Genomic DNA, 12,360 nt, shown 5'->3' with positions numbered 1-12,360 from the left:
TTTCTTCATTATTTTCTCTTACACTCAAACATTATTTTTACTCCCAATCATTACAAGATTCCAATTTTTTAATTTCCAACCAAAACCCCAAATAGGAAGATCATAAAGGAATATAGGAGTACTTCATTCGTTCTCTTTTAGTTGCTATGTTTTTGTTTTGATACTATTTATATAATTTTTTAAATTTTGATCAAAATTCCAAATGTATAGTTTACAATATCAAATCATAATAATATTTACTTATCAAAAAAAATGGTCAAAGATATGCGCTGACAAACTGAAAGTCAAAAGTTTTAACTAAAAGGGAACGAAAGAAGTAGTTATAACAGATTATCTTTAAATGAGGCGGACTTACGATAATAAATAGTGACACCAAAGAGACATTATATTTGACAGGAGACACTTTTCTTGCGGAGAAAACTTATGTAATGCTACTTCCTCCAGGTTTTCTTTCATCATGTTTAGTTTACTCAAATTTGAACATTGCTAAAGGGTTTAGTTTAACTTAATAAAGGGTAAATAACTTGTTGCATACAAATATGTGTAGTACTCCCTCTGTTCCATAATGTTCCTCATGTTTACTATCACTACAAGAAATTGTACTATTAACGACGGGAAATCCCGTCGCGAAAGGCCAATAATCGTTGATTAACGACGGGATTTCCTGTCGCAAACCCGTCATAAAAGGGGTCGTCGTTAATAGAAATCCCGTCGTAAATCCGTCGTAAACCCGTCGTAAAAGACGTTTGCGACGGTTTTTCCCGTCATTGTTTGGTTGTTAGACCCGTCGCAAAAGGCTTTTGCGACGGGATTTTTGACCCGTCGTAATTAGGTTGTCGTTAAAGATACAAATTCTTGTATATATTCATATGGTCAAAGTTTAAAAACTTTGACCGTAATTAATAGTATGATTAAGAGTATAAATGTTAATTTGTGGAATATCATTGAATTCGTTTTCAATATAAATTTTCTAAATATAATTTTTTTATAATTTTTACTAATACAAAATTAAAATTAATAATGGTCAAAGTAGTGCATAATGGAAAAGTGAGGAACATTATGGAACGGAGGGAGTACAATACAACTACGTAGTGTTACACCCCGTATTTCCCAACTACATTTGACGATTGACGAATCCTTAGTTCTTTTAACAAATCGACCCATATATTCAAGTTTTTGAAATACTATTAATGCTAAATACGTTGAAATTTAATCATAAACATGCATGATAACCATATTCGCGTGACACGTTAGGGATGATTAGTGTTTTTTTTTGGTGTATAATTAAGGTCGTGTTCACCGCTAATAGTAGTGACTAACTCTCTAGTCCCGCATACTTTAATTAAGAGTAAAACGTTGATCAATGATTTATTTTTATTTTCAAAGATTCGGATTCGAATCCCAGACCTATCAGTTAGAAATGAATTTAGCAAGTAGTATGCCAAGACTATTGGTTAGATGATTATTGTAATTACAAATTTACGATACAATGTAGTGCGACTTTTGACTGGTCTTCACTATATATTATATTGAAGATTACTAGATTAGTATAAATAATAAACAATTGATTAAGAAAGCATGGCATACCAAAATTAACTAAAATAGACCTAATTATTGATCGATCTAAGTACTTTTATTTTAAGAATAACAAGAACCACGGCTTTTTGGAAGGATGGCCAACTCAGCAATTCAAGAATGTGATTCGAACACACACCTCTTTTTTAATCATTCATTTTTCTATGTCTTTTTTCAACTCCATTTTTTTTAATATTTCTACATGTTTTTTCTGATTTTTATACGAGGAAATAAAGAATTCAAACGAAGCAGGGTTAGACACTTATAAAATTGATAAAATACAACAGCTTCGAGATAATAAAAATGATTACTCCCTCCGTATTTTTTTTAAGAGATACACTTGGCCGGGCACGGGCATTAAAAAGAATAATTGAATGAAATAAAATCATAAAGCAAGTGGGGTTGGATAGATATTTTAATAATTAAATATGTGGGGACCATGTCATTTTGGTGGGTGGAGGGTGGGGTGGGTTTATGAAAATATTTGTTTAATAGGATGGTGGGTGATAGGGTATATTAGATGTATTATTTAATTAGATGGTGGGGTTGATAAGTTACTAAAAATGGCAAGTGTATCTCTTAAATAAATACGGTTGGAAAAGACAAGTGTATCTCTTAAAAAAATACGGAGGGAGTAGATGATAAGGTTAGGTCTCTTGCAATGTACTGAATATGAAATACTTTTTATGTTTTTGTTTCACAATAATTTATTAAAAAGATTTTTTTATTGAAGTAAAATAAAATCGTGTTTTGTCATGGGTTGTTGAAAAAATATGATATAATTCGATCTATAAAGTGATTGATACAATTTTAGTCTCATCCGTGTGTTGTAACCTATAACCTTAAATTATACATTCTAAGTTTCTAACCCCAATATTAAGCAAAGTTGATAAATTACTATGTAATACAAAGTAAACGACTATTTGATCTAAATAAATTAACTCATTAGTTAAATAAATAAATTAACTCATTATAAAAATAACTAAATAAAGTTATTTTAATTATTGAATAATTAAAAGTATACAACTGTTAATTGTACTTTAATTTTGATAAGTTAACTTTGCTTTCAATCTATATTCTATAGCATGATATGTGGAATGTGTGAGTGGAATAAGAGAACACTTTACACTTGCTTCCGTCATTACCGCATTTGTCTTTTGATTAGTCTTTACTTTGACAATGATTATAGTTTTTTTTTAGTCTTTTATCAGACCGTCTTACACTTACATAATTGTCTGATCGTTTGGAAATTAAAGTATATATACAAGATGAATAGGAAACATGTAACATGACATGTGGTCTCACAGATAAATAAATGTCACATGATCATTTACAAGAATTTACACAAATAAATGTGTGGAGATTAATTTAACGACTCACCCTCCGTGGACAAACCTAGAGAAACCCTTAGATTTTCGGGGGCATTGTATTCTCACCGATGTTTGTGTTACTCAAGCCATTCATTCATTGATTAGCCAGGAAGCTTATCTTGTTTGATGGTGAAAGATTGTGGGATTTTAACATTTAATAAAGCACATGTTAAGCATGGTTTTGTGATCACTAAAAGTCAAGGGTCACAAGAATTATCACTCATCTACCAAATAACATTAACATTAATGGGGCCAAATTGACATATTAGGTGATCGAGTGGCTATGAAATATTCAATTTATTCTATCTTAATATAACTATCAACTAGATTTTGGGCCGGGTGATAACCAGGGTTAACGTTACTACATAAACAACATTTACATTTACTTATATAGTATATTACATAGTACTAGTATTATTATTTAGCAATGATAACATCAAACATGTAATAGCTTAGTGGTAAAAGCTTTGTTGTTTGACCTATAATATAGATTAGTTTGTGTATATTATATTTTAAGGGCTGTTAAAAACTGACCGTTCCAACCGATATCGGCAGAGCCGAATATGACTCGAAAAATAAGTTTAACGCGTTCAGTATATTTGTATACATTAACCCCGCACAAAACGTGGTTCGATTAATCCGACCCGATCCAAGATCCGATTTTACAACCCTAAATATTTTTGTCTAGAAATGGTTAAGCCCAAACACTTGAAAAACGTGGATTTGGAAGTGTGGATATTATCCGTCCTCGTCGCCACTGGCCCACTGCACCTTAACGATTTTGTCACTGCAATCATTCTTCACCGGCAAAATGCCATGCAATTTTAATAACCACTCCTTTCTTCCGTTCCTTCAAGCCCAATGTTCGTTTAAATCATTATTGTGATCCATGGAGGTTAAATGGTCCGTTTTATTCACCGGATTTTCACTTATTTTTTCTGAATTTATTTTATCTGATCTTATCTGAACTTAACAGAATTTATTAAAATTTATTTTAGTTATAATTTGTACTTGGTCAACCCTTATTTTTCCCGAACTTATCTTATTTGAACTTATCTGAACTTATTTTTACTAGGCCTAAGTAATTTAGTTGGTAAAGTTTTAAGGGGACAATACTCAAGACATGGTATTTATTACTCCTTTTGTTTCTTGGTGTTATTCATGTTTAGAATCCTACAACTAATCACCATTTTAAAAAAAATATACCACTCTCATTCTCAATATCATCAGAGGTTTTATTTGACTCGTCTCAATGAGCTTTTTAACATTATTAAATTTTTATTTTTTTTACTAATACAAAACTAAAGACATTAATGATCAAAGATACAAATTGACGAATATGCACAGTCGCGACAAAAAAGTTCAATATAAAATGGAAGGTGTCCTTCGTATCTACCAAGTTTAATTTACTTCTATATGGCTAAGTTAATCCTAACTGAATTGAATTAACCTAAATTTAATGGATCTGAATTAATCAGAAATCAAATTCAAAAGAATTGGACAAAAGGACCAATTAATAATTTTATAGTACAAATCTATGTAAGCGTGAGAATGATTTAATTTTAAATTTGTAAAAGCATGACGATGTTAAATGTGAAAAGCATAAAGGTCATAACTATCCTTTTATTGAAGAATTTGCCAAGTGTTGTATGCTTTGCTTATGAGAATAAGACACGTATAAAGGTAAAAATTGATCATGGGATGAAAAGAGAGTTGTATAAAATTAGAAATAGTCAAATATAGAAAGTTCAAATTTACTTCTTTTCAAATAAAGAAGTTATGATATGGTGGAATCAAACTGGGAAATGATAAATCCAAGGAAGAATTTCACTTCTTCCAAGGAAATCAACTATAAAAATGTGGATTTCCTTGGAAGAAGTAAAATTTTCCTTGGATTTATCACTTTCCAATCAAACTTTGTGTTGCTTCTATTGTTGTGCCTTCAATTCCCACCTCCCTTTTCACCCCTCTTTAATTATTGTGTTTTTTTTAACATAATTTATGCTTTGAAATTTGGGATCGATGTTACATGTTATGTAGTATGGAGTAGTTGTTATGTCCTTTTAATTAGCACAAACGAAAAATCTTAGACACCAACTGTCATCTTATATATCCTAACTACTAAAATAGAGACTACACATACTTACTGGCTAGGTATATTCGGTGATAATGGAAAGCGAGTAAAGGGCCGCCTTGTAAATTATACTTCCTCCGTCTTTTAATACTCGCAACGTTTGGACTTTTGCCACTATTCATATAATCTACTTTGACTATTCGTAGTGTTTTTTGTATAAGATAAAACATAGTCATGTGAGATCTTGTTAGATTCGTCTCAATGTGTACTTTCAAAATATCAACTTTTTATAATTTTTGCATAAAGAGAATTTAAGATATAAATGATCAAAGTTGTGCATTGGCATGCGTGACAAACTAACAAACGTTGCGAGTATTAAAAGACAGAGGAAGTAGCATGTTAAAATGGGGTATATAGGTTTGTAACATGTGGCTAGCGGGAAGGTTATACTTCCTCCGTTTTAAAAAATTTTTACAGTTACTATTTGCACGAACTCCAATGCAATATTTAACTACTAATATATCCAATTTCGTATGTGAAAAAATTATAAAAATTTGATATTCTGAAAATACATACCGAGACCAATCTGACAAGATCTTACATGTAACGTTTTGATGTATATGATAGTGAGAATTGATGGTAAAAGTTTTTATACTTTGGACACATTTTCCAAAGCGTAAAGAACTTTCAGAAACGGAGGTAGTAATAAACTAGCAAATTAAAAAAAAATGAAAAAGGAGATAGGCAAAGGTGAAGATTTTTTTTTGGAGCAAATGACTGAATGAGCCACGTATACATTACAATTATAAATGGGGAAAGCAGATTTGAACATGTGACTTAGTATACACTTAACATTCGTCTGTAATTTTTTTTAATCTCGGAGTAATCATCTAACACAATTGGAAGATTCTAGACTAAAGGTTCTATATTGTATACTTCCACCGTTCCATAAATATCGCACTATGGTTGACTTTTACTACTCTAACACATTACTTTGACATTTAATATCTCAAATCCCGTGTAAGTAAAAATTATAAAAATTGAAATTTAGAAAATATATATCGACACAAATATAACATTACCCCACGTGACTACAATTTTCTTACGTATAAATCACATAAAATGGTCAAAGTCGCAGTGTAAATAGTGTAAAAATTAAATGGTGCGATATTTACGTAACGGAGAAAATATATGATTTTCTTTCAGGGATAATGGAGCAACTACACGAGTATTGCGACTATATCCTTCTTACTTCTTTAATAGTTACTCCGTAATATAAAATGCCCTACCAAATCAAAGTGCGTCTAACTCTAGCTGCATCCCGTCATATCTAGACACACTTCTTCGATTGGAACCTCTTTCGGATCATACCCGGTTGTTAGTTGTTAGTTGTTACTTGTTAGATAGGCCGCCTACCGGCCACCGGCCTCCGGCCTCCGGCGTCCTTCACTCCAAAAAAGAAAAAAGGAAAATAATATGCTCCTACTGTCCTGTCTCCTGTCCTACAGCTTTAGTCCGTACATGATTTTTCTTTTAATTTTGTTTTTGAAATAAATTGCTCCTATTAAAAAAAAAAAAAGAACACACCACCATTCCCATTTTACCAAATTTCTAGAACCTGCCAAAATCCATAAAAAAAAGTCCAGAAATTACAATTTCAACGAGAGTGGAAGAAATTAATACACAAAAGAACCCTTTTAATTTGTTTTCCTTTGTATATTTTCATTGATTTCCAACTTTTTTTCCCGCTCAATTTCTGATACCCATTTCAATTCGAAGGAGAAGGTAGTTGACGAACCCAGAATCGTCAATAGCAGGGTATTGTCTTTTACTCTCTCCTCCATTTTTTCTACTTTCTGTAAATAAGCTGCTTGCATTCCGATTTTTATCTTCTGGGGTTTTCCCTTAATTTATTGGGGTTTTCTTTGAATTAATATAATTTTGAGGTTCCAACATTTGTTAAACCCTAGCTCTTCCAGAAAAAAAGAAGAAAGAATCTAATTCAGTTTAGGAATTATTATTACAAAATCACGGCGTCAATAGTTGTTATTAATGTTTAGTTTAAGCTGGGATATTTTAATTCCATATGCCTTTTTGAGTGTTACCAAATTTGAGAAAGTTTAATATATTTGGGTAAAAAAGTATATTGTTCTAAGATTCAGTTCAAAATTATACTCTAGCTTTTTTCTGAATATTTATTGATTTTAGTTACCTTTTTTTGTCTGTAAATTATACGGAGTACTACAGTTTACATATTTCTTCCAGGAAAGTTCTTAGTTTTGATAATTACTATAAATTAATGATGAATGATTAGTGATGGGTTCTTATGTAAAGAGAGCTTTATAGCATTATATTGTGATTATAGATTGAGGAGTTTTGGGCGTATGTTTTAGAGACTGGAGACACAGGAGAAGAAGAGAATAATCCATGGAAGCCGGCGCAGGAAGAGGTTTGGAATGCCAGAAGATTATGGATGGGAAGGTGAATGAGAATGGTGTAGACAAAGAAATCCCTTCTTGTTGCCTCAAGGCTAGAGCTTCTGTCCCTGAATCTGATGCCAAATGCCATTCAACTGTTGTTTCTGGGTGGTTTTCGGAACCTCGGTCGTCCTCTGGTCATTATCCCAATATTTGACTTATCTCTTTTTTTCCTGAGATTGAACAAGTTACTTGTATGTGATTGTTGGTTGCATTTATGTTTGTCAAATTATTGATTGTTTTTATGTTTTTGATTTTGTTTATGGCAGATAAAGCTGAGAAGCAGCTTTACTACAACAATCCAATGTGGCCGGGTATGCATTATTTAAATGTGATCATGCTACTGTTTGATCTTTTTCTCTCCATGAATTTATCACATTTGTTTGGGTTAAAAGTGTTTGTATGTTCTTCTTTTACTTGCTGCTGTTCTTAGCTGTTAGATTTAAGTTCTTTTACTCCCTTGACAAAACAACTACATGAATGATTTGAAGGTCTGAGTAATAACTAATAAGTAGATGAATTAATAGTGAGTTAAGCTAATGCCTTGTAATCTGCTTTTTTAGGAGAAGCGCACTCGATTAAAGTGGAGAAGATTCTGTTCCAGGATAAGTCATTGTACCAAGAAGTCCTTGTCTTTGAGGTTTAGCTCTTTTTGCTTTCATTTGCTTACATGTGATATTTTTAATTTGTCTCAAATGTGTCTCATTTTATGCTATATGGCATACGGCTGTTTGCAGTCATCAAACTATGGGAAAGTGCTAGTTCTTGATGGCATTGTTCAGCTAACAGAGAAAGATGAATGTGCATACCAGGAGATGATAGTACATCTTCCCCTTTGTTCCATTGAATCCCCCCAAAATGTGAGTATTTCTTTGTATATGTCTATAGTTGACGCTGTTCTTTTATTCATCAATTATAGTGGGGGAAAAGTCTTATTATTTCACTTGAAAATTTGTAAAAATTATGCCAACATAACTCTTAATTGGTGAGATATTTTATCTGACTTGTGTCATACAAGCTGTGGTATGAATGATGAAATGTTGAAATGATAAAATAGCATGAACTGTATAGTATGCGGCCCTGATCTTTCATTGTATGCATAATGTTTGACTAGCTTTGATGTTCATGCTGAATAACTGGGCCTTTTAGGAGACATTTGTTCAGCTTAAGCAAGGAACCAATATGTTTCATCACTAATTGTTCAGTGGAAAATCCCCCCTCCTATTTTCACTTTCCCCTATCACATTTTGTGAAAGGGAGTATTTTATAAAGCAACGTGCTGTGCGCTATTGCTACTTGCAGAAGCGAATGCTTCACTGTGCACAAGATGACTGTTCTGGTTGACATGGTGGTGCAGGTTCTAGTAGTAGGTGGTGGTGATGGTGGAGTTCTCCGAGAGATTTCTCGCCATTCTTCTGTGGAGCATATAGATATTTGTGAGATTGATCAAATGGTTATAGATGTAAGTGACATACTTTGTAGATTAATTTCCTCAGTAGTTGCGGTGTGAACTTCAGAAGATTGAACAGCAGTTCTTTTCCCCCTTTATATCCAGGTTTCAAAGAAATATTTTCCTGAATTAGCTCTAGGGTTTGAAGACCCCCGTGTCAATCTTCATGTTGGTGATGGTATGTTTCTTGACAACACCATTGTTTCCTTTTGCTTTGTTAGCTTTTATTGGTACGGCGATTCATATATTTTTTTCTATCTCTCTGTTTTTTTGGCAGCGGTGGAGTTCCTGAGAAAATCTCCAGAAGGGAAATATGATGCCATAGTTGTTGATTCTTCAGATCCTGTAGGTAAGTTGTATGGCTTAAACTCTTAAAGAATTCAATTGTGCATTTTTTAGCTCATTACTATAAGAACGTCTTAGTTCTGTTTTTCTTTTCCATTTTGAATTAGTTATATCACAGTTGATTTGTATCGAATATTTTTTAGTGATTATTGGCACTTTTCATACAGGTCCTGCCCAAGAACTGGTTGAGAAGCCCTTTTTTGAGACATTGGCAAGAGCCATGAGGCCTGGTGGTGTACTATGTAACATGGCAGAGAGTATGTGGCTTCATACTCATCTTATAGAGGATATGCTCTCGATTTGTCGCGACATTTTCAAGGGTTCTGTTCATTATGCATGGACTAGTGTGCCTACCTATCCAAGGTACATATGCCCTAATGCTTGAAGTCTATGTTCCTCTTCTATCAGCTTGGTATAATTCTGCAATCTTATTTCCACCTTCGAAGAAAAAAAAGAAGAAAAAAAAAATCTGTGTAGGTTGTTCCGTCTTTGAGACCCTGACATTTTGGGTACTTCGCCCTTTTCTTTAGCAAAGCCCTCAAGTGCCTAAAACTTAATATTAAAGACCTGCCTTTTCTTAAGCTCATTTGCTTTGATATTTTGAGGGAAATTGAAACAGAACCGAAACCTTGCCATATCAATTTTTTCTTTATTTCCTTCGCAAACCTTGTTCTACTCCAAACTGTTATCTCTCTATCTCCTTTGATTTTGAATTTCACTACTTGTGGGTCACACCGTGACACAATCATCTCAACATCCTTAATCTCCTGGAAGAGATGGAAACAAAGTGAAGAAGATTAAACTATGGCAAAACGTTACAACCAAAGAAAGGTGAAATTTGATTTGTGCAATTATGCATGTCCAAATTGACCATTTTGGTGCCAAATTTGGCCAGTTTGTGGCTGAAAAGCAGTGGTCCATTTCGTTTACTATACAATCAACTTCTGTAAAGAAAGTACTCCGTAAGATTCTTATGTAATTTTATTTTTCCATTTTCCCGCCTAACGATTAAACTTATTGTAAATCTCTATAATCAATCAACATAGATTGCAGATCTCCTGATTATCTATTCTTGTGTCCATGAAACTCTGGATGTTTCCTTTTGTTCTGTTCATTTGATCTGATAATGCTAAGTTGCTTACAATCAACTGATCTTTGGACAAATGATGAAAAGTTGAGATGAAAGAAAGTAAATGAAGCTTGATTGATTATTCTATTGAAATACAGCAATTTTTTATGATAGTTATTAGCTTTTGAGAGATTTGATCTCTCCCAGAATGTAAAACAAACTACAATAAACTCCAGTAATATTTGGCAATTAATTGGCATACCTTTCCTCTAACAAATCTGATCTATTTATAGAGCTTGAACAGTTGTACCTTAACTAGCTGTTACTCCTTAAGAAGTGCGGATTTGAAATGTGCATTTAAAGTGCATTTTACCAAAGGTCATCATTGACTGACAACCTTCTCTGCTTTCAGCGGTGTCATTGGATTCGTCCTTTGTTCAACAGAGGGCCCACCAGTTGATTTTTTGAATCCAATCAACCCAATTGAGAAGATAGAAGGAGCAGTTATGCACCGAAGAGAACTTAGATTTTATAACTCTGAGGTAAGAGTTTTTTTTTATCATTGGTACTCTCATAACAATCTGCCTTTGCTTTTGGATATGGAAATAAGACCCTATTTGGTCTTGAGAATTTACCATAAACTGTTCACTATACATACATGTAAGAATGTATTATTTCCCTTCTTTCTGCGCCCTTTTTCTTGTGTCTACTCTTCTTTGCTCCTGCTATTATCCAGATTTCAATGGAGGATTTTCGAGGTTGATGCAGTATACCCATGTTTCTGTATGTAAAATCAAACATCAGCATTTTTTGAAACTGACTTTGATTAGTTTATGACTTATTAGGGAATGAGGGTGTATGCCTTTTTGTATAGCCATATGCAAGTCAACCAAATCAACCTTCATGACGTTTTAATATCTTGTTTTATTTGGTTTATGAATTTATGACTGCTCTATAATTAGTGCGTAGCATTGTTAATGACAGCTTTGGAGCTTGTCCAAGGTTTTAGAATGCGGTTTAATCTTGTTGAATAATCAGACATGTCTGTCATTCTAAACCATATTTCCATGAATAAAAATTCCCAGAAATCAAATGTCATTAACCGTCTTTATTCTCACACTTGATTACGTTAGATGAGTTTTCTGCTGTGTTGTTATTTCTTAGCTTCATGGCTGATTGCAGAGGACTTTCATGGCCATATGTGAATTTTCTTACAAGAATTTTTTTTTTGACGTCAAGTTATCAGCATTACTGACTTATTGTTTTGCTTCTGTTGCAAAGTTTCTGGAGCTTTAAAAAACTGTTCTACTTTTATCTAACTTGGAGTTTTATTTCATAAAATGCAGATTCACACTGCTGCTTTTTCCATCCCTCCATTTCTGAAGCGAGCTGTCAGCTCTCTTCGCGATTCTTCTACTTCTACATCAACCAAGGGAATTCGAGTTTCTTAAAACAGAACGTTGCAGTGGACATCAAAGTATTCCCATGACAGGATTCAAGTATATATAACGTTGTGTTCTTTGAGTTACGAACTTACGATATGTTCATGTTTCAAAAGATCACATACGATACATTATTAGTAGCTAATTATTTTGGTTTCAAGAAAATGAAAATGGTTAGGTTCTGTCTGATTGGAATCTGTTGATAAGAAGAATATTACTATTAATATCAATAAAAAGCTCGATCCCTGGCAATTGTTAATTTCATCTACTTTGTTGATAATTTCTCTCTATTTTCCGAGTTTCTTCTCTAATAGGCCAAACGATGGCCAACTACAAGGTCCATGCACTCAGGTCTCAGGCACTCGGTACAAAGGTTTAACAATTATCAAATTATGCTATACATTAGCTTCTGTTTTTTTTTTCTTGCCAAAAAAATGTATTGATTTGTTCACCTTATTTTCACTTATTTCTTTAGCTAAGTTCAGACAAGTTTAGGAAAAACTAGATTAGATCTCGTGCACGCACGGAATATAAATAGTTTTTTACAAAATATTTAAC

General features: G+C 33.0%; 1 protein-coding gene across 3 annotated transcripts; it reads left to right on the top strand.

Annotated features, from left to right (window-relative positions):
• The first annotated feature begins 6,559 nt into the window (after positions 1-6,559).
• Positions 6,560-12,066, top strand: LOC110780273 (spermine synthase). Of its 3 annotated transcripts, none has more exons than XM_021984705.2 (11): positions 6,560-6,837; positions 7,385-7,633; positions 7,766-7,810; positions 8,060-8,136; positions 8,234-8,356; positions 8,854-8,958; positions 9,052-9,124; positions 9,224-9,295; positions 9,459-9,654; positions 10,773-10,902; positions 11,707-12,066. In XM_021984705.2, the coding sequence occupies exons 2-11, from the start codon at positions 7,447-7,449 to the stop codon at positions 11,809-11,811; spliced, it is 1,113 nt and encodes a 370-aa protein (XP_021840397.1). In that variant the 5' UTR covers positions 6,560-6,837; positions 7,385-7,446; the 3' UTR covers positions 11,812-12,066. The 3 variants fall into 3 exon arrangements, with proteins under 3 accessions (XP_021840397.1, XP_021840391.1, XP_056694390.1); XM_021984699.2 differs by having other exon boundaries at positions 6,593-6,837; positions 7,413-7,633; XM_056838412.1 differs by lacking the exon at positions 6,560-6,837 and having other exon boundaries at positions 7,433-7,622.
• The last annotated feature ends 294 nt before the right edge of the window (positions 12,067-12,360 follow it).

Source organism: Spinacia oleracea, chromosome 3 (assembly GCF_020520425.1).
Source record: "Spinacia oleracea cultivar Varoflay chromosome 3, BTI_SOV_V1, whole genome shotgun sequence".
In the NCBI taxonomy this organism is placed as follows: domain Eukaryota; kingdom Viridiplantae; phylum Streptophyta; class Magnoliopsida; order Caryophyllales; family Amaranthaceae; genus Spinacia; species Spinacia oleracea.
The sequence above is the reverse complement of the archived record's forward strand: the minus strand, read 5'-3'. Positions and strand labels throughout refer to the sequence as shown.

Excerpts from the sequence above, each read along its gene's own strand:
- LOC110780273 (XM_021984705.2), top strand. The coding sequence starts at position 7,447 with ATGGAAGCCGGCGCAGGAAGAGGTTTGGAATGCCAGAAGATTATGGAT. Across the intron at positions 8,357-8,853 it reads CCATTGAATCCCCCCAAAAT|GTTCTAGTAGTAGGTGGTGG; the intron begins GTGAGTATTTCT and ends ATGGTGGTGCAG. Across the intron at positions 8,959-9,051 it reads TTGATCAAATGGTTATAGAT|GTTTCAAAGAAATATTTTCC; the intron begins GTAAGTGACATA and ends CTTTATATCCAG.